The 18427-nt window shown below is 39.6% G+C and overlaps 1 protein-coding gene across 7 annotated transcripts in view; it reads left to right on the forward strand.

The window, feature by feature from the left end:
- Positions 1–6: 6 nt before the first annotated feature.
- Positions 7–18427, forward strand: part of PHTF1 (putative homeodomain transcription factor 1) — a 51437-nt gene continuing 33016 nt past the window's right edge. For 2 of the 7 annotated variants that reach the window (XM_029946199.1, XM_029946202.1), the window contains exons 1-4: positions 392–406; positions 777–851; positions 1160–1263; positions 1497–1553. Coding sequence is in view for 3 of the 7 variants with exons in the window: in XM_029946196.1 (XP_029802056.1) it covers positions 807–851; positions 1497–1553 (102 nt within the window). In the remaining 4 variants the exon portion in view is untranslated. Of the gene's footprint in view, positions 407–776; positions 852–1159; positions 1264–1496; positions 1554–10137; positions 10691–18427 lie in introns of those variants that run through there. The other 5 variants (XM_029946196.1, XM_029946198.1, XM_029946200.1 and 2 more) reach the window with 4 other exon arrangements.

Genomic DNA, 18427 nt, shown 5'->3' on the forward strand with positions numbered 1-18427 from the left:
TGCCTCCCGCGCCGGGGGGCCTCCGCCCCGCACCCGAACAGCCGGGCGCGGAGCCTCCGCCGGAGCCGCAGCCCCTGGCGGCCAGCGAGGACCTCCTTCACTTCGCAACCCCCTCCTTTCACAGTTGATTCCTGGCTTATCTGGGGGGGGGGCGGGGGGGTCCGCCCGGTGACCCTGTAGGTCAGGCTTGGAGGGCGCCGGGTTTGCGGCACCGGTCTGCCCTCCTGCCTCCGAGGCCCGCGCGGGCTCCGCGGTCTCCATGGTAACGGCCGCTCCGGCGTCTCAGCCTCGGGGGGAAGATGAGGCCTGCGGCGCCCGCCGCCTCGCCCCCCGCCTCTTGGCGGGCCCCGGGCCACTGAGGAGGAAGGTCCCGGCCGCCGCCGGACTGCGGGGCAGCGGGCACCAGGTGAGAGCCGGACGCCGGGGAGTGGAGGAGGGGTGGGGGGCAACTCCCGCCACCTCCCCTCCCCTCCCCTCCCCTGCAGCCTTGAACACACTCGCACCAAATATCGCAGAGACGCTTCTCGGCGCGCCACTGCGCCAGAGGTTTTGGGATTGCGTGTGTGCGTGTGTGCGTGTGTGTGTGTGCGTGCGTGTGTGTGTGTGTGTGTGTGTGTGTGTGTGTGTGTGTGTTCTCTTTAACCCTGGCACACAGCCGGAGAAGGGAGACAGTCAGCTCATGGAGAGGCCGAGAGAAGCGATTTTTGAGTTCTACTCAAACTGGGAGAGTACCTTTTAGCAACCGGACTCACCGACTGGTTTTCCTTCATTTTCAGTGAGATCCCATTCTCTGGCTGGAGACACAGATGGCCTCAAATGAGAGAGATGCTATATCGTGGTATCAAAAGAAGGTAATACCCATCTTTGTTATTTGTAAAGCAGACTTCCTGCAGAATGCCCCCGCAAGGAATCTCCCGTTAGGTCTCCCTAAGCTTGGTAGCGCCAGGAATTCTGCATGGTATCTGTCTCCCAACGTCACCGGACCAACCGAGGCGCAAGGTCATTAGGTCGTTTAAACTCACTTCCAGGTCCCCGAATGTGAGTTTCAAGTCCTCTCCCTTTTCCAGGCTGCATACACCACGCCACCGCAACGCTCTGAAAGTTTGCTTTTGATCGCACTGCTGTTGTTTTTTTAGACGTGAAACTTTTATCTTCACAGCTCAGATTGGTACTGCCAACAATTTATCGAGCTGTCCGTTACCTTTTATTCCTCTCTAGTTTTCCTACTGATGTTTTCCTTAAGAAGTGGAAATATCTTGTAAGGTAATACTTAATTTGAAATATTTTGGACATTACTTTTTAACTTACTTTTAGATCCAGCTACTTTAGAATTTTGAATGAAACAATCCTTTAAATAACTTATTCTAACCTTTGAGAAGCATAAACATTTTCCAGATATCGTATTGATACTTAATCGTTTCGTTGACTCTTGTGAGATTTGACCTAAATGAGAGGATTTCCTTTGCATCATTTAAATAGCCTGCTCCCTATTTCAGATTGGAGCATATGATCAGCAGATATGGGAAAAGTCAATCGAACAGACTCAGATTAAGGTAAATTGATTTCTTTGATTCTAGCTTTGTTTTAATGAATTAATGTGAAGAGTGGATTGCACTTTTTATAAAATCTGCACTTATCCACCAAGTATGCCATTCTTTATTCTTTGAAGTCTGCAAGGAAGACAGCCCTGCAAGCAGAATGATAAATGACAGTTGACATCTGGCCTCAATATCAGGGAAGTAGAAAGGAGTGGTTGGTCTGTGATGAATTAGAAAGCAAATGTCCTCTACAAAGGGGGCTGTGGCTGCTTAACTCCTGTCAGTTTTATTCTGTGACAATGCGGGCCAAGAACTGCCAGAGCCTCAGTTTTCTAGAGAAGCTGGGAAGATGCATTTTTATGCAAAGTATCCAGATTTTTTTCAGAGCATCTCCCCCCCCCACTTTCCTCCTCCTCCACCTCCACTTTCACCTCCTCTCTCTTCTTTGCCCTTTCTTCTTTCTCCTTTTTCTCTTCCTGTGCAAGCCAAATCACAAATCCACATGTGGCCTGAATCGCTTTTTCAAAAACTGATTTAGAGTGTGGTCTTAAGTTTTTTAGGTTCTTAAACTTTTATTCTACACTGCTCTGAGAACTGAGCAGATTTCTCGGGGTTATTTCATGGTAACCAACCGAAAACTGAGGTGTAATTCCAAATGCCAGTTTATTAATTTATAATAGGGCAGGGAGGGTTAAATAATTCAGTGTTCTAGAGTCAGGGTTGTGGGGTCAATATGTATTTGGAGAGGTGGGAGGGTGGTGCAGATTAGTCCTGGGAAGATTGCTTGGTGGCCAAATGTGATTGGACAGCCTAGAGATGTGGAGAAGTCTAAAGACTTTCCATCCCGTCCCCTACAAGAATGTCTCTCCTTACTGACTTTAAAATTTAGCTCTATATTCAGGGCCTCACTTCTTGGAAAGTGCTGAATAACGGCTGGCAGTTTCTTATTTTTGGACCTTGCTATTTTAAAGATTTGTTTCAGATCCTTTATCAACACTTAAATATATGTATGTGTGGGTGTAATACAATTTAATAGTTTTATTTATCTATAAGTCACACTGATTGGCCTGGGATGTTTAAATCTCTGGTGAAATACATTTAACCAACACTTGTAGAATGCCTAACAGGCCAGTTAACTAGGAAGTTGTTAGAACTACATGGTACATGGCAAACTTCTTAGTTTTGTATTGTCCTTGATTTTTTTTTTTTAATATTAAAGGGACACGGGATGGGGTAGGATGAATAACCCCCCCACATTTTATTTTGTAACTCTCTAAATCTTGGCCCGTTCATCTTTTGTGAGTAGCGACTCACAAAGTACTGATAGTGAGTAAGGTGTCATGGAAAGAGCAGAGAACTGGGAATTAGGTCCTTTCTACAATCTCCAGCCTTGTGATCCCGAAACGGCGCTGTGGTGTCTCTGGGTTTTGGTTTCTGTCTCCTTAAAAAGATTTCATTTACTGCTTTAGAGTTGCCTTACCTACTTCCTTCCCCTACCCAACTAAAGATTTTCTCTACTCTTGTTTCCATGCCATTTTATGCATACTAAGGTATTTAGCATTCCAAATCTGAAGTATTTATTAACCTGTGGTCTTCCTAGGCCTTAAAGCAGGAACTGTGCTTGCATCCTCTTAGAACTTCTTGATTCTTACCAGGACCTCAGTATCCGTTGCTCTGTTTAATTAACCCCATCTATTATGTGTTTTTATTCATTGTTCTGTCACAAGGTAATCTACCTAACAACTCCTTCATGTATACTTTTAATTTAGCAGCAGTGGAAAGAATCAAATAAAGACAACTCTAAAAATTTACTGAGTTCATGTACCAACATGTTCTAGGCTCTCAGAATACAATCAATAAGATAGACATGAATTTCACAGTCTAATGGGGGGGAGAAGAGCCAAGATATCTTTTTAAATCTGTTTGATCAGTTTTTGTCTAAGAGTTAAAGTACAGGATACAAAGTATTTCATGCAATTTAAAAATTGATTACACAAATATAAATATTTTTGGTAAAAAAATTAGAAGAAAATTAAAATAGTAAACAATCTTAACATCAGATCACAGTACAATAAAATTAGAAATTATGTAATACAAACATAATTTAAGAGGCAAGAATATACACTAGGGAAAAAAGGCTGTCTCTTCAACAAATGGTCTGGGAAAACAACAGCAACATGCAAAAGAATGAAATCGGACCACTTTCTTATTCCATACACAAAGATGAACTCAAAATAAGTTAAAGACCTGAATGTAAGACCTGAAAACATAAGATCCCCTAGAAGAAAACAGGGCCTGTAAATTTTGCCATTGCCCTTAGAAATTCTAGATCTGTCTCCTCAGGCAAGGGAAACAAAAACAAAATTAAATGATTGAATTAACACCAAAATAAGAGCACTTTACATAGCAAAGAAAACCATCAATAAAACAAAAAGGCAATACTGAATGGGAGAAGACAATTTGCAAATGATATATCCAATAGGGGTTAACATCCAAAGAACTCCTACAGGTCATGACCAAAAAAGCAAATAATTGATTAAAAATGGGCAGAATGGAATGCTACATGGCAATGAGAAACAATGAAATCTGGCCATTTGTAGCAAAGTGGATGGACCTCGAGGGAGTCATGCTAAGCGAAATAAGTCAGGCAGAGAAGGACAGATACCATATGTTTGAACTCTTAGGTCTAACAGGAGAGACCTGGCAGGGGACCATGGGGAGAGGAAAGGGGTGGGGGAGTGAGGCAAATCATGAGACTTGAATGCTGAGAACAAACTGTGGGCTGAAGAAGGAGGGGAAGGGGCAGGGGGTGGTGGTCATGGAGAGGGGCTCTTGTGGGGAAGAGCACTGGGTGTTATATGGAAACCAACTTGGTAATAAACTATATTTTTAAAAAAGGAACAAAGGGCAGAGGATCTGAAAAGACACTTTGCCTAAGAGGACATAGAAGTGGCTGAGAGAAGCATGAACAGAGCTTAACACTTAAAATCACCAGGAAAACACTAGACCACAATGAAATCACTTCACACCAGTCAGAGTGGCTAAAATCAAAACGCAAGACACAGCAAGTACTGGTGAGGACCTGGAGGAACAGGAGCCTCATGCACTGTCAGTGGGAGTATGAATTCTTGCGGCCACTGTGGAAGACTGTATGCTAGTTGCTCAAAAAATTAAAAATAGAATTACCACATAATCCAGTAATTCCACTACTGGGTATTTACCCAAAGAAAACAAAAACATTAATTCAAAATTTGCAGGCACCCCTATGTTTACTGCAGCAACATTGACAGTAGCCAAGATATAGAAGTAACCTAAATGTCTGCCAAGAGATGAATGGAATATATATGAATATTCGCCATAAAAAAGAATTAGATCCTGCCATTTGCAACAAGGTGGATGGACCTGGAGAGTATAATGCTTAGTGAAATGAGTCAGAGAAAGAAAAACAAATACCATATGATTTCACTCATGTGTGGATTTTAAGAAACAAAAAAGGAGACCAAAGAGACTCTTAAATACAGAAAACAAACTGGTGGTTGCCAGAGGGGAGGTGGTTGCAGATGGATGAAATCAAGGGAGATTAAGAGGTTACTTACTGTGATAAGTAACCTAGTAACCTACAGAATTGTTGAATCATTTTACTGTAATCTGAAGTTTGTTAATTATACTTCAATAAAAAAAGGTTATTACCACTGAAAAGAGAAAAGTTTGCAACTATGAGAACATGGCAATAAAAATAGTGATTGCTTCTATTAAAAAATCTTCAAAATTATAAAAGATGTAAATTTAAAAACTCTTAAGTTGGGTTATAAAGTGTATGCACTCTTCCACAAATGTTTTTTGAGCTACTATGTTTAAGGATTTTGCTAGGTGCTGTCATAAGTGGAAAAGTACTGACAAACCGAAGTATAACACTTGTTTAAGTGAAGGGCAAACAGCCCCATCTGACTGGAGTGTAAAGTATATAGATGAGATGATCGGCCATAAATCACTGTGGATCTGACTTGAATGCTTTACTAAGAAATTTTGATACTGTTCTGTAGAAAGTGGAAAAATTTTCATGGTTTTTGAACAGTGGAGCCACATCGTATTTGTGTTTTTGAAGAACAAAGACATTACAACAAAATCTCTGGAATGTTTCTGAAGTTAATACTTGATAAAATTCTATCACTCTAAAAATGTCTATATGAACCAAAAATGTCTAGATTGACTAGGAAAAGTTAGAGATTCAAGTTAGTATGTGAAGAATCTAGAGAAAGAAATTCCTAAAGAAATACCAAAAATAAAACTAAAACAGTCATTATGTGTTCTTCAATTGCTAAATATTTGTTGAGCACACACCTACCATACGTCCAGTAGTAGGCTAGGCACTAATGTCTACATAATGATGAGCAAACGCACTCAACATTTCTCTTTTCATGGAGCTTAAAGTGGGAGAGAAACAATAATAAAAATCCATCAATGAATAAAAATTACTCCATAATAAATGCTAAGAAGCAGAGTTATTCTTTACAAACTATTATAACAAGGGAAGTGGAGTTAGTCAAGGAGGTCAGAGATGCCTGCCCTAAGGAATTGAAACTTCAAATAAGATCTAAAGGATGAATACCAGTTAATTAAGTCAAGAACAAATAGACTAATGCTACACAAACTCAGAAAACAGAGGAGGAAGTACACTTTATAACTCATTTTATGAGACCAGTATTATCCTGATTCTAAAGCCAAAGACATCACAAGAAAATTCATTGTGAACATAGGTGTGAAATCTTTAAGAAAGATTAGCAAACCAAATTCAACAACATATAAAATGGATTATCTACTGGGACAAAGTGGGGTTTATCCTAGGAATGCAACATTGGTTTAACATTTGAAAATAAGTCAATGTAATATACCATATTAGTAGAATAAAGGACAAAACTGCCTGATCTTCTCATTAGAGACAGAAACAGCATTGATAGAATTTAATGCCCATTAATAGTAGAAATAAAAAGTAATTTCCTCTAAAAAAAAAAAAAAAAAAGGTAATTTGCCCCTAAAATCAGGAACAAAGCAAGGAAGTCTGTCTCACCGTAGTTATTTAACGTTGCTAACCAGTGCAGTAAGGGAAGGAAAAGAAATAAAAAGCATTGAGATGGAAAAGAAAATGAAACTTGCCTTCATTCATGATGACATGATCCCATATTTAGAAAATCCTAAGGCATCTACAAAATATTACTAACATTAGCAAATGAGTATAGCAAGGTCTTTAGAATCCAGTTCAACAAAAATCATTTGTATTTTTATAAACCAGCATTGACTAATTCAAAATGAAATTAAGAAAAGGATTTATTCACAATAGCTAAAAAAGAATAAAGTACTTAGGAATAAGTTTAACATAGAAAGTAGAAGACCTTTACACTGAAAACTACAAAACATTGCTAAGAGAAATTAAAGATCTAAATAAATAGAGTAACATTTCATGTTCCAGATCTGAAAGACTCAAAATTGTTAAGTTTATTGTTAAGGTTGCAATTCTCTCCAAATGTATCTACAGATTCAATATAATCCTTTTAAAATTCCAGCAGCCTTTTTTTTTTTTTTTCCTTTTTTGGTAGAAGTTGATAAGCTAATTCTAAAATCAACAAAGAATGCAGAGGACTTAAAATATTCAAAACAAGTTTAAAAATAAGAAAGATTTGGAAGACTAAGATTACTGGATCTCAAAATTTACTATAAAGCTATAGTAATCCAGGTAGTATTGGCATGAGTAATAGATCAATGCAACAGGATAGAATATCCAGAGATAAATATTTATAGTTTTGATAAATTGATTTTTGACAATGATGCCAAAGCAATTCAAGGGAGGAATGATAGTATTGTCAACAAATTGCACTGGAACAGTTCATTCCCTCTATACCCACTTTGTTGAGACTTTTTATCATAAATGGATGTTCAATTTTGTCAAATGTTTTTTCTGCATCTTTTGAGATGATAATATGATTTTTATCTTTAATTTTGTCAATGTAATATATTACATTGATTTGTGGGTATTGAACCATCCTTGCATTCCTGGAATAAATTCCACCTGATTGTGGCATATGATCCTTTTGATTTATTGTTGAATTCAGTTTGCTAATTTTTTTTTTTTGAGAATTTTTATATCTGTGTTCATCAGGGATATTGGTTGACTATTTACTTGTAATGTTCTTGTCTGGTTTTAGTATTAGGGTAATGCTGGCCTCAGAAAATGAATTTGGAAGCATTCCCACCTCTTTTAATCTTTGAAAGCATTTGAAAAGGATTAGTAGTAATTCTTTGAATGTTTGGTAGAATTCACTAGTGAATCTATCTGGTACAGGAATTTTTAAAAAATATATAAATTTCTTTTTTTTTTTAAGTTTATTTCTTTATTTTGAGAGAGTGAGCGAGCGAGCATGAGCAGGGGAGGGGCAGAGAGAGGGAGAGAGAGAATCCCAAGCAGGCTCTGTGCCTTCAGTGTAGAGCCTGATGTGGGGCTCGAACTCATGAACTGTGAGATCATGACTTGAGTTGACACCAAGAGTCAGATGTTCAACTGACCAAGCCACTCTGGTGCTCCTACAGGAATTTATTTTGATTGGGAGGATTTTGATTACTGATTCAGTCTCCTTACTATTAATCAGTTTGTTCAAATTTTCTATTTCTTTTGATTCAGTTTTGGGAGATTGTGTGTTTCTAGGAGTTTATCCATTTCTTTTAGGCTTTACAATTTGTTTGCATATAATTGTTCATATTAGTTTTTTTATGATCTTTTTTCTTACAGTATCAGTTGTAACATCTTGTTTATTTGAGTCCTCTTCCCCGATATCCCCACCCCTTGGTAAGTTTAGGTAAAGGCTTGTCTATTTTGTTTATCTTTTAAAGAAGCCAGCTCTTGGTTTGTTGATCTTTTCTATTATCTTTTTAGTCTTTTTCACTTATTTCCGCTCTGATCTTTGCTATTTCCTTCTACTAACTTTGGGCTTGTTCCTTTTTTCTAGTTTCTTGAGATGTGAAGTGAAGGTGTTGTTAATTTGTTAGGGTTCTTTCCTAATGTAGGCATTTATCACTATGAACGTCCTTCTTAGAACTGCTTTTGTTTCATCCCATAAGATTTGGTGTGTTGTATTTTCATTTTCATTTGTATGCAAAGTTTTAAATTTCTTTTTTGACTTCTTTGACTTGTTGGTTATTTAGTAGCATGTTGTTTAATCTCCACATATATAATTTCATTCTTCTTTATTAGACTTGTTTTGTGGCCTAATATCTATCCAGGAGAATTTTTTTATGTACACTTGAGAATGTATATTCTGTTGCTTGTGGATGGAATGTCTGGCACATATCTGTTAAGCGCATCCTATCTAATGTGTCTTTTGAGGCCATTGTTTCCTTATTACCTTTAATTTTTATTCCATTTATTTAAACCAATAGGAAAATCCAGTTCAACCATTTCTCCCATCCCTACTTCCAGCTCTCGAAATCACCATCTGTTTTGTGTATCTATGAGCTCGGTTTGTTTGTTTTGCATTGTTTGTTGTTGTTTTCTTTAGATTCCACATTTGAGATAGATCATGTGTGACTTGTCTTTCTTTGTTTGACTTATTTCACTGAGCGTTATGCCCTCAAGGTCCATGTTGTTGCAGAAGGCAAGACCTCACAACCCACAGCTAACCTTATACTCAGTGGTGAAGAGCTGAAAGATTTTCCTCTAAGATCAGGAACAAGACAGAATGCCCATTTTTCTCACTCTTGTTTAACATAATATTGGAAGTCCTAGCCAGAACAATTAGGCAAGCAAAGAAATACAAGGCATCCAAATCAGAAAGGAAGAAGCAAAACTGTTGCTTTTTGTTGATGCCATATTATATTTAGAAAACTGTAAAGACTCCACCAAAGACAATGATAATAAATGAACTCAGTGAAGTCATAGGATACAAAATCAATATAAAAATATGCTGCAGGGGCGCCTGGACAGCTCAGTTGGTTAAGTGTCCTATTTCAGGTCATGATCTCACGGTTTGTAGGTTCGAGCCCTGCCTCAGGCTCTGTGCTGACAGATAGCTCAGAGCCTGGATGGAAACTGTTTTCGGATTCTGTATTTATCTCTCTCTCTCTGACCCTCCCCTGCTTGTGCTGTCTCTGTCTCTCAAAAAATAAAAAATAAAAAAACATAAAAAAAAAATCTGTTGCATTTCTCTACACTAGAAGTAATCAGAACAAGAAGAAAATTCACATATATCATTTGTAAATATTGATGTACCCAATGTAGGAGCACCCAAATATATAAAACAAATATAAACAGACCAAAAGGAAGAAATAAATAATGACACAACAATTATTGGGAGCTTCAGTACCCTTCTTTCAAAAATCGATAGATCATCCAGAGAGAAAAATCAGCAAGGGAACATTGGACTTGAACTACACTTTCGACCATATAGAACTAATAGACATATAAAGAACATTCTGTCCAACAGCAGCAGAGTGCACATTCTCTTCAAGCACACATGGAAACTTCCCCAGGGTAGATCAAAATTCTAATGGCATTTTTTTTTTGCAGATGCAGAAAAAACAAGCCTAAGATTCATATGGAACTACAAAGAACTCCAAATAGCACAGCTGGAGGCATCATACTTTCTGATTTCAAATTTTATTATAAAACTATAGTAATCAAAACACTATGATACTGCCATAAAAGGCACCTGGACAAATAGGACAAAAGAAAGGCCCCAGAAATAAACCCATGTGTACACAGTCAACTAATCTTTGGCAAAGGTGCTAAAAATATACAATGGGAGGAGGAGTCTCTTCAATAAATGATGTTGGGAAAACTGGATAGATATCTTCATGCAGAATAATAATATTGGACCTTTATTTTACCCCATACATAAAAATCACCTCAAGATGAATTAAAGACTTAAATATAAGTCCTGAAACTGTCTAACTTCTAGAAGAAAACAGGAGAAAACCTCCTTGGCATTGGTCTTGGCAATGGGTTTTTTGAATTTGACCACAAAAGCACGGGCAACAAAAGCAAAATAACAAGTGGGGCTGCATCAAACTAAAAACGTTTTTGCCTCGCAAAGGAAGCAGTCAGCAAGGTGCAGAGGCACGTTAAGGAAAGGGGGAAAAGATGTGGACCATCTACCTGATAAGCGGTTAGTATTCAGAATATAAGAGCAACTCATACAACTCAATAGTTAAAAACAAGTAACCCAGTTAAAAATGGATAAAGGACCTGAACAGATGTTTTCCAAAAGAAGATATATATACCAATGGGTATATGAAGGGGCGTTTAGTATCCCTAGTCATCAGGGAAATAGAAATCAAAACCGTAATGGGGTATCACCTCATACCTGCCAGGACGACTCTTATCAGAAAGCCTGGGTGGCTGAGTTGGTTGATCATCTGACTCTTGGTTTTGGCTCAGGTCATGATCTCAGGGTTCATGAGTTTTAGCCCTGCACCGGGTTCTGCACTGACAGTGTGAAGCCTACTTGGAATTCTCTCTCTCTCTCTCTCTCTCTCTCTCTCTCTCTCTCTCTCTCTCTCTCTCTCTCTCTCCCCCTCTCTCTCCCCCTCTCTCTCCCCCTCTTTCTCTCTCCCCTCCCTCCCCTCTCTCCCCTCTCTCCCCTCCCTCTTTCTCTCTGCCCCTCCTTCTCTCTCTTTCTTTCAGAATAATACGTAAACTTAAGGGGCACCTGGGTGGCTCAGTTGGTTAATTGTCTGACTTCGGCTCAGGTCATGATCTCACAGTTCGTGGATTCAAGCCCCGCATCGGGCTCTGTGCTGACAGCTAGCTCAGAGCCTGGGGCCTGCTTCAGATTCTGTGTCTCCCTCTTTCTCTGACCCTCCCATTCTTGAGCAGAGTCTGTCTCTGTATCTCAAAAATAAATAAAAAGCAAACAAAAAAGTAAACTTAAAAAAAAAGTCAAAAGATAGTTAAGTGTTGGTGAGAATGTAGAGAATAGGGAACTTTTATATATGGTTGGTGGGAATGTAAATTGATATAGCCATTATGGAAAACTTTATGGAGCCTTTTCAAAACATTAAAAATAGAACTACCATTTGATCCAGCTATCCCTTTTCTGGGTATTTGTCCAAAGGAATTAAATTACTATCTTGAAGAGATATCCGTATTATTCATAGTAGCCAAGATACAAAAACAGCCTAAGGGTTTGTTGATGGATGAATTGATAAGGAGATAGTGTTATGTGTGTGTGTGTGTGTGTGTGTGTGTGTGTGTATAATGGAATATTACTCAATCTTAAAAAAAGAAAGAAAAGGAAATCCTGCTATTTGCAGTAACATGAATAAACCTGAAGGGCATTATGCAAAGTGAAATAGCCAAACACTGAAAGCAAATACTGCACAATCTCACTTATATGCGGAATGTAAACAAGTCAAACAGAGGAGAGTCGTCACCAGGGGTAAGAGAGGAAATGGAGAGATGTTGGCCAAAGGGTACATCCTTTTAGTCATAAGGTAAATAAGTTCCAGAGATCTAATGTAAAGCATGATGGCTATAGTTAATAATAATACTGTATTATATACTTTAAATAGGAAATCAAGCATTCCTCACGTACAAAAAAATGGCAATCATGTGAGGTGATTGGATGTGTTAATTAGCTTGATTCACAATGTCTATGTATATCAAAATGTCACAGTGTACACCTTAAATATATACAATTTTTGTCAATTATACCTCAGGGTGGGGGAAAAAGAAAAGAAATGAGGCAGTCGCAATTGTAGGACAAACAAAATTTCTAAGAAAGGACATATTATCCTCGTTTATTACTTGGCTTAGCTGGTAACAATGTGTATATAATCACAATATTTGAAACATCAATCACTGCTTTAGTTGGAACTGGGGTAAAACTGTATCTGGGGGAACACTGTAGTTTGTGAGGGCGTGGGTATGTTTGTGGTGCAATTAAATTTTTTTTATGTTTGTTTATTTTAGAGAGAGACAGAAAGAGACAATGCAAGCAGGGGAGGGTCAGAGAGAGGGGGAGACACAATCTGAAGCAGGCTCCAGGCTCTGAGGTGTCAGCACAGAGCCCAATGCGGGGCTCGAACCCATGAACTGTGAGATCATGACCTGAGCCAGTCAGATGCTCAACTGACTGAGCCACCCAGGCGCCCCCGGTGGTGCAGTTAATACCCAGCCTGTAGTATGTGCCTGGCACCTCATCTTTCCTTACTACAATCCTATAGAAGTAGATGTATTCTCACATTATAGGCTAATTAAGAAAGCTGTCTCCCCATCTACGATAGTAAGAAATGAATGGATAGCACCTAAAGTTGTGCTGTACACATCTTATTTAGAAATAGGATAATGAGGAACTAGGAATTAGGGGTAAGGAAGGGTATTTTTTATTAGCCTGTAATATACATATTGTAATAAAATAAAGATTTAATTTAGAAGAATTTCCTTTCCAAAAAAGAAAATAAAGTTACCTGAGTAATAAGATCATGTGTATATATAATGCATTTGAGATAAATGGATACTTTGATAGACATAGAGGTATATGAGTGATTATGAATATACCATTATCTTTTATTTATACCAGTAGCAACCCCCCTCAGATCTCATCAAAATTTAGGCATGAACTTTGGACTTCACTAGACTTAAATGTGTATTATCTTTATTTTCCTCTTTATTCAGTGCCCTGCCTGTAAGAAGGTTGTGATGTCTCCACCTGTTGGCATGTGACTTGCAGCATCTTCCCTGCCCCACAGTCTCCCAGCTTGGAGATGGGGTGTGAGCAGAACGTGGCCTTCCGTCCCTTGACCCAGGCCTGTCCTTTGTCATGTCTTCTCTGTCCAGTTCATGAGTAGCCGGAGTGCTAGAGCTGGGCTTTGGAATTCTTCCGTGGCTTTCGTCACACTGCCCCCACATTTTCAATGACCAAGATCTGGGATTCTGCCTTCTAAAACTTTTGACGTTGGATACTTCTCCCAATTTACATTTCTAATTCCCTGGACTGATGTATGGTCTGCACGCCTCTGTCAGCACCCTGGTGCCTGCAGGCCCAATCCGCGGGAGCAGTGCGGCCACTGGGTCTTACGTATTTATTGTCTGTGCCTTTGTCAGCTGTCGTGTAACGGGCTGAGGTCAGTAGTTGTCACGGAGATGGTGGAGTCCTCAAGGCCTAAAATGCTGTCTGGCCCTTTACAGAGAGTTTGTCCACTCTTCGTCTAAATTACTGGCATAAATTTTCTGTTTTAACACCGTTGTCTCTGTCCAGTGTCTCCCCAGCCCTCACCCTCACCGAAACCGGCTGGTTACTTTCTTTGTGTTTTAACATAAATCGGATTGTTTTTCTCCTATGTAAAGCGGTTCCATGACTTCCTGGTACCCTTACAACACACTTTAACATGGTTGTAATCTTCACAGTCTGGGTTCTTCTTACCCTTCCTGCTTCTCTGTCTCATACCTTTACCCCTTTTCACTTCCACTCTCCTTTGGCCTTCTTGAACTTTTCCTAAGTTTTTGTCATGCCATTTCTTATTTCTTATTTCTTAGGCTTATCTTTATTCTCCCTTGTGCTCCGCCCCTTGTCCATCTTTGCAAATGCTCATACATCCTCAGGTCTCGGGTCAGATGACATCTTCCTTTGGAAATCTTTCTTTGATGTCTAGATCTGATTGAGTGACCCTTCACGCATATTCCAGTAGTGCTGTTCTTACGGTGTAATTGTTTCATCATCCATCATCTGCCTTTAAATCAGGGGACTTCCCTCCGTGCCTGACTAGAAGGTGATTCGATTCTCTCCACGGCTGTGGGATGGGAGTTTTCGCGTGCTGAGAGATGGAGGTATGCTACAGGGTTTCACTTGTCTTTTCTTTCCTGGCAAATATATTACCATTGCAGCAGTATTGCAGCGGTGCCGCCAGGACTTTTGTCCCTCTGCCTAAAAGGAGGAACACCACCGGTCGGGTGTTCGGATCCTTGGTGGGGTGGCACAGTTCTGTAGGGGACAGCGGGTGGAGAGGCTGCAGCAGGGGCTGGGCAGAGAATTTCCCGGCCACCGTTCTGGCAACGAGGGCAGGGGTGTCCTGCTTCTCTCCTGCGATCTTTCCCCGCGGTTGTTAGGGGAAGAGGTTGTGGCCACTAAGGACATTCACTCCCAGCTCCCGGAGCTTAATCCCACTGAACCTTTGGGAGGCAAGCAGTCTGGCTTGATCTCAAAAAATCCTCTCCCATCTTGATTTGAAATGCATTTTGTACGAGTTAATGAAGGAGTGACGTGCCGTGGTTTGGAAGGAGAATGGCTGGGTTGGAATCTCTGTACCTGGTTTCCTCCTCTGGCAAGCGAGGGTAACCAGAGGTGGTCGTCTCGCAAGACAGTTCTGAGGACTAAATGAGTGAAACAAGTGAATAGAAGTATACGTAAAGTGCTTAGAACAGAGCTTGGTGTGTGTTTCGTCCCCCTGTACTATACTATGGAACGTGTAGGGTAGAGCAGAAAAGTCTAAAACAAAAGCAGGGTATGTGTTTTTTATTCTGCCTCTGCACAAACATCTACAGAGGATTATAGTGGCTTTCTGTGGTCTCTCAGGAACAGTGGTCATAAATTTATTCGTGACTTCTTTCCCTTTAGGAAAGAACAACTGGTAAGGGAGGTTCCGGGGGCATTTTCCTGAGCAGCCCTCGTACATTGGCTTTCTTGTCTATTTCTGTAGTGTATACTTCTTGACGATCCAGCCATGATGACTTACTTATCACTGTATACCTAGCTCAGGTAGAGTGTATGGCATATAAAGGCACATGTTGAATATTTGCTGACTAAGTGAATGAATGAATGTATTTCTGTTGCTAAGGGAGGTTTTCATAGTTTGGTAATTGCCTCCAGTTATTACTAATTCTAATTCGGGCTGCCTGGGTGGCTCAGTCAGTTAATCCTCCGACTTCGGCTCAGGTCATGATCTCGTGGCTCATGGGTTTGAGCCTCGCGTTGGGCTCTGTGCTGGCAGTTCAGAGCCTGGAGCCTGCTTCAGATTCTGTGTTTCCTCTCTCTCTGCCATTCCCCAACTTGTGTTCTCTTTCTCTAAAAATAATAAACTTCAAAAAAAGTTAAAGACTACTAAATCTAGGGGGGCCTGGGTGGCTCAGTTGGTTAAGCCTCCGACTTGGCTCAGGTCAGATCTCACATTTGTGGGTTCAAGCCCCATGTCAGGCTCTGTGCTGACAGCTAGCTCAGAGCCTGGAGCCTGCTTCAGATTCTGTGTTTCCTTCTCTCTCTGCCCCTCCCCCTCTCATGCTCTGTCTCTCTCTGTATCAAAAATAAATAAAACATTTAAAAAATTAAAAAAATACTACTAATTCTAATTCTAATGTTAAAGGTGAAAAGTCTAAACAGCAAAGGAAGCAGAAAAATTCTTTTGCCTCTAAAGTTAAGGCACTTAAAGCTTCCTTAGTTGGAACAGTACTGATGCAAATGTCCACAGGGTCTTTGTCCATTAGAATACAATGCAGTGATGTTTTTACTTTTGAAATTTTAATTTCTGCTTTTGAATGTAGCCAAAATAATTGTTATTCCCATGGATGTTATGTGGATTTCAAAAATTAGTGCATGTTTTTTAAAAGATTGTTTCTCTAACTTTCAAAATTCAGTTCCTTCTAAGATTTAATTTAAAAATTAAAAAAAATTTTTTTTTTTGAGAGAGAGAGACAGAGACAGAGCACAAGTTGGGGAGGAGCAGAGAGAGAGAGAAACAGAATCTGAGGCAGGCTCCAGGCTCTGAGCTGTCAGCACAGAGCCTGATGTGGGGCTTGAACCTACAAGCTGCGAGATCATGACCTGAGCCGAAGTTGGACACACAACCGACTGGCACCCCCTAAGATTTAGTTTTATTACATTTTAAGGTTGTAGAACATTCTTCTGTAAAGTCTAGAGTTTGTAGTTGAACTGTATCGAAACACAGGATCCACTTAAGAGAAATTGTTTGGGTGGATCAAACTTGAGGGTATTATGCTAAGCAAAATAAGTCAGAGACAGACAGATACAGGACTTCACTCATGTGGAATTTAAGATATGAAACAGGTGAACATAAGGGAAGGGGAGCAAAAATAATATAAAAATGGAGAAGGACAAAACATAAGAGACTCTTAAATACAGACAACAAACAAGGTTGCTGGAGGAGTTGTGAGTGGGGGTGGGTGGCAAATGGGCAAGGGGCATTAAGGAGGACACTTGTCGGGATGAGCACTGGGTGTTGTATGTAGGGGATGAATCACTGGATTCCACTCCTGAAATCATTACTGCACTATATGCTAACTAACTTTGATTCAAATTAAAAATAAACAAAATTTTTTGAAAGGTAGGAATATCGCAGCCTTTAAAAAATTGGCTACATTTAATAAGTTAAGACAGAGCTGAAGATCAATACTGGCTCAGTGTGTAAAAGAGAAAAATAGCAAGTGACTGTAACCTTCCATTTTTACTTTAATTTTAAAGGTTAAATACCTAATTCTTAAATCTTGATTAGCATGTATACATGTTGATTATGAAATTAAAATTCACCTTTTAAAAGTTTTGAAGTAGTGAAACAAAACTCTTAGGCAAACCAGGAGTTTAAAACCCCAAAGATAATTCACAAACTTACTTTTGATTCATAATATACAGCCAGGTTATTGTGACTTTTAAACCCTGAGTTTTTCTTGTAAAAACTGTTGTCTGTATGTTAATAAAATTGAGTAAATGCTATCCTTTTGGAGCAATAATGATTAATTTAAGAAACATTAGAAACTTGGAGATGTAGCAAGTACTCTGTAGAACTCCATGCATTTTTATCTTTTCGGAGAAATGAATATATGTCTACTATCATCATAATTAAGCTCCTTTTATTTGAGGTGGTAGAAGATAAAGGCCCTGAAAGGATTCTTTCTTCATGCCCTGAAAAAAAAGTTTAAGACTAGAGTTTTGGTTAAATGTGGTAGATTGGCCATACACATTTATAATCTCTCCCTTCTGAATCACCACTAAGTTACAGAAAGGAATCCATAAAGGGGTTGTATAAAATGGGTACCTTCACAAAGTCAAGGAAAAAGATTGAGGAGGAAGGTCTCAGCAGATGAGAAATGTACATGTATTTAGAAGATAAAAAAATGAACGGAAGAGAATGTTAAGAGAGCAGGGAAAATGCCAGCTGCCTTTTAAAGCTGCCCAGAGGGGCTTAGGACCTCAGGGCACCAAGGTTCCATGTGAGGCAGAGGTGAGCCACAGGGCTAAAAATAGAGGACGGACTGAACTTTCCATACAGAGAGGTTGGACCTCCTGTCTCCTTGTCAATCCCTTAAAGACAGGCGACAGTGCCCCTTATGAAGGAGACTGCTGATATTCTGAAAAAACTCATTGCAGAGGGTCTGTGGACAGTGGAGAGCAAGGAAGAATCATGATACTAAAACCAGAATTGTGACCTCCTCCCCACCCGCGACCCTTGGTCTAATCTCAGAGCTTCCACCACAGAAGTCTGTAGCCTTCCTATCTTTCCAGATACTGACATTTGATGATTTCCTCAAGCTGGTTGATTACACTGCAGTGAATCTATAAGCTATGCTCATATACACAGAGCTTCCAATAAGTTTGAAAGAATTTCTAGACATATCGGATAAAGGGTTAGTATCCAAAATCTATAAAGAACTTAACCAAACTCAATACCTGAAAAACAAATAATCCAGTGAAGAAATGGGTAGAAGACATGAATAGACACTTTTCCAACGAGTTCATCCAGATGGCCAACAGACACATGAAAAGATGCTCAACATCACTCATCATCAGGGAAATACAAACCAAAACCACATTGAGATACCACTGCACATGGGTCAGAATGGCCAAAATTAACAACTCAGGAAACAACAGATGTTGGCGAGGATGTGGAAAAAGGGG

The sequence above is a fragment of the Suricata suricatta genome, chromosome 8 (assembly GCF_006229205.1).
Source record: "Suricata suricatta isolate VVHF042 chromosome 8, meerkat_22Aug2017_6uvM2_HiC, whole genome shotgun sequence".
Taxonomy (NCBI): Eukaryota; Metazoa; Chordata; class Mammalia; order Carnivora; family Herpestidae; genus Suricata; species Suricata suricatta.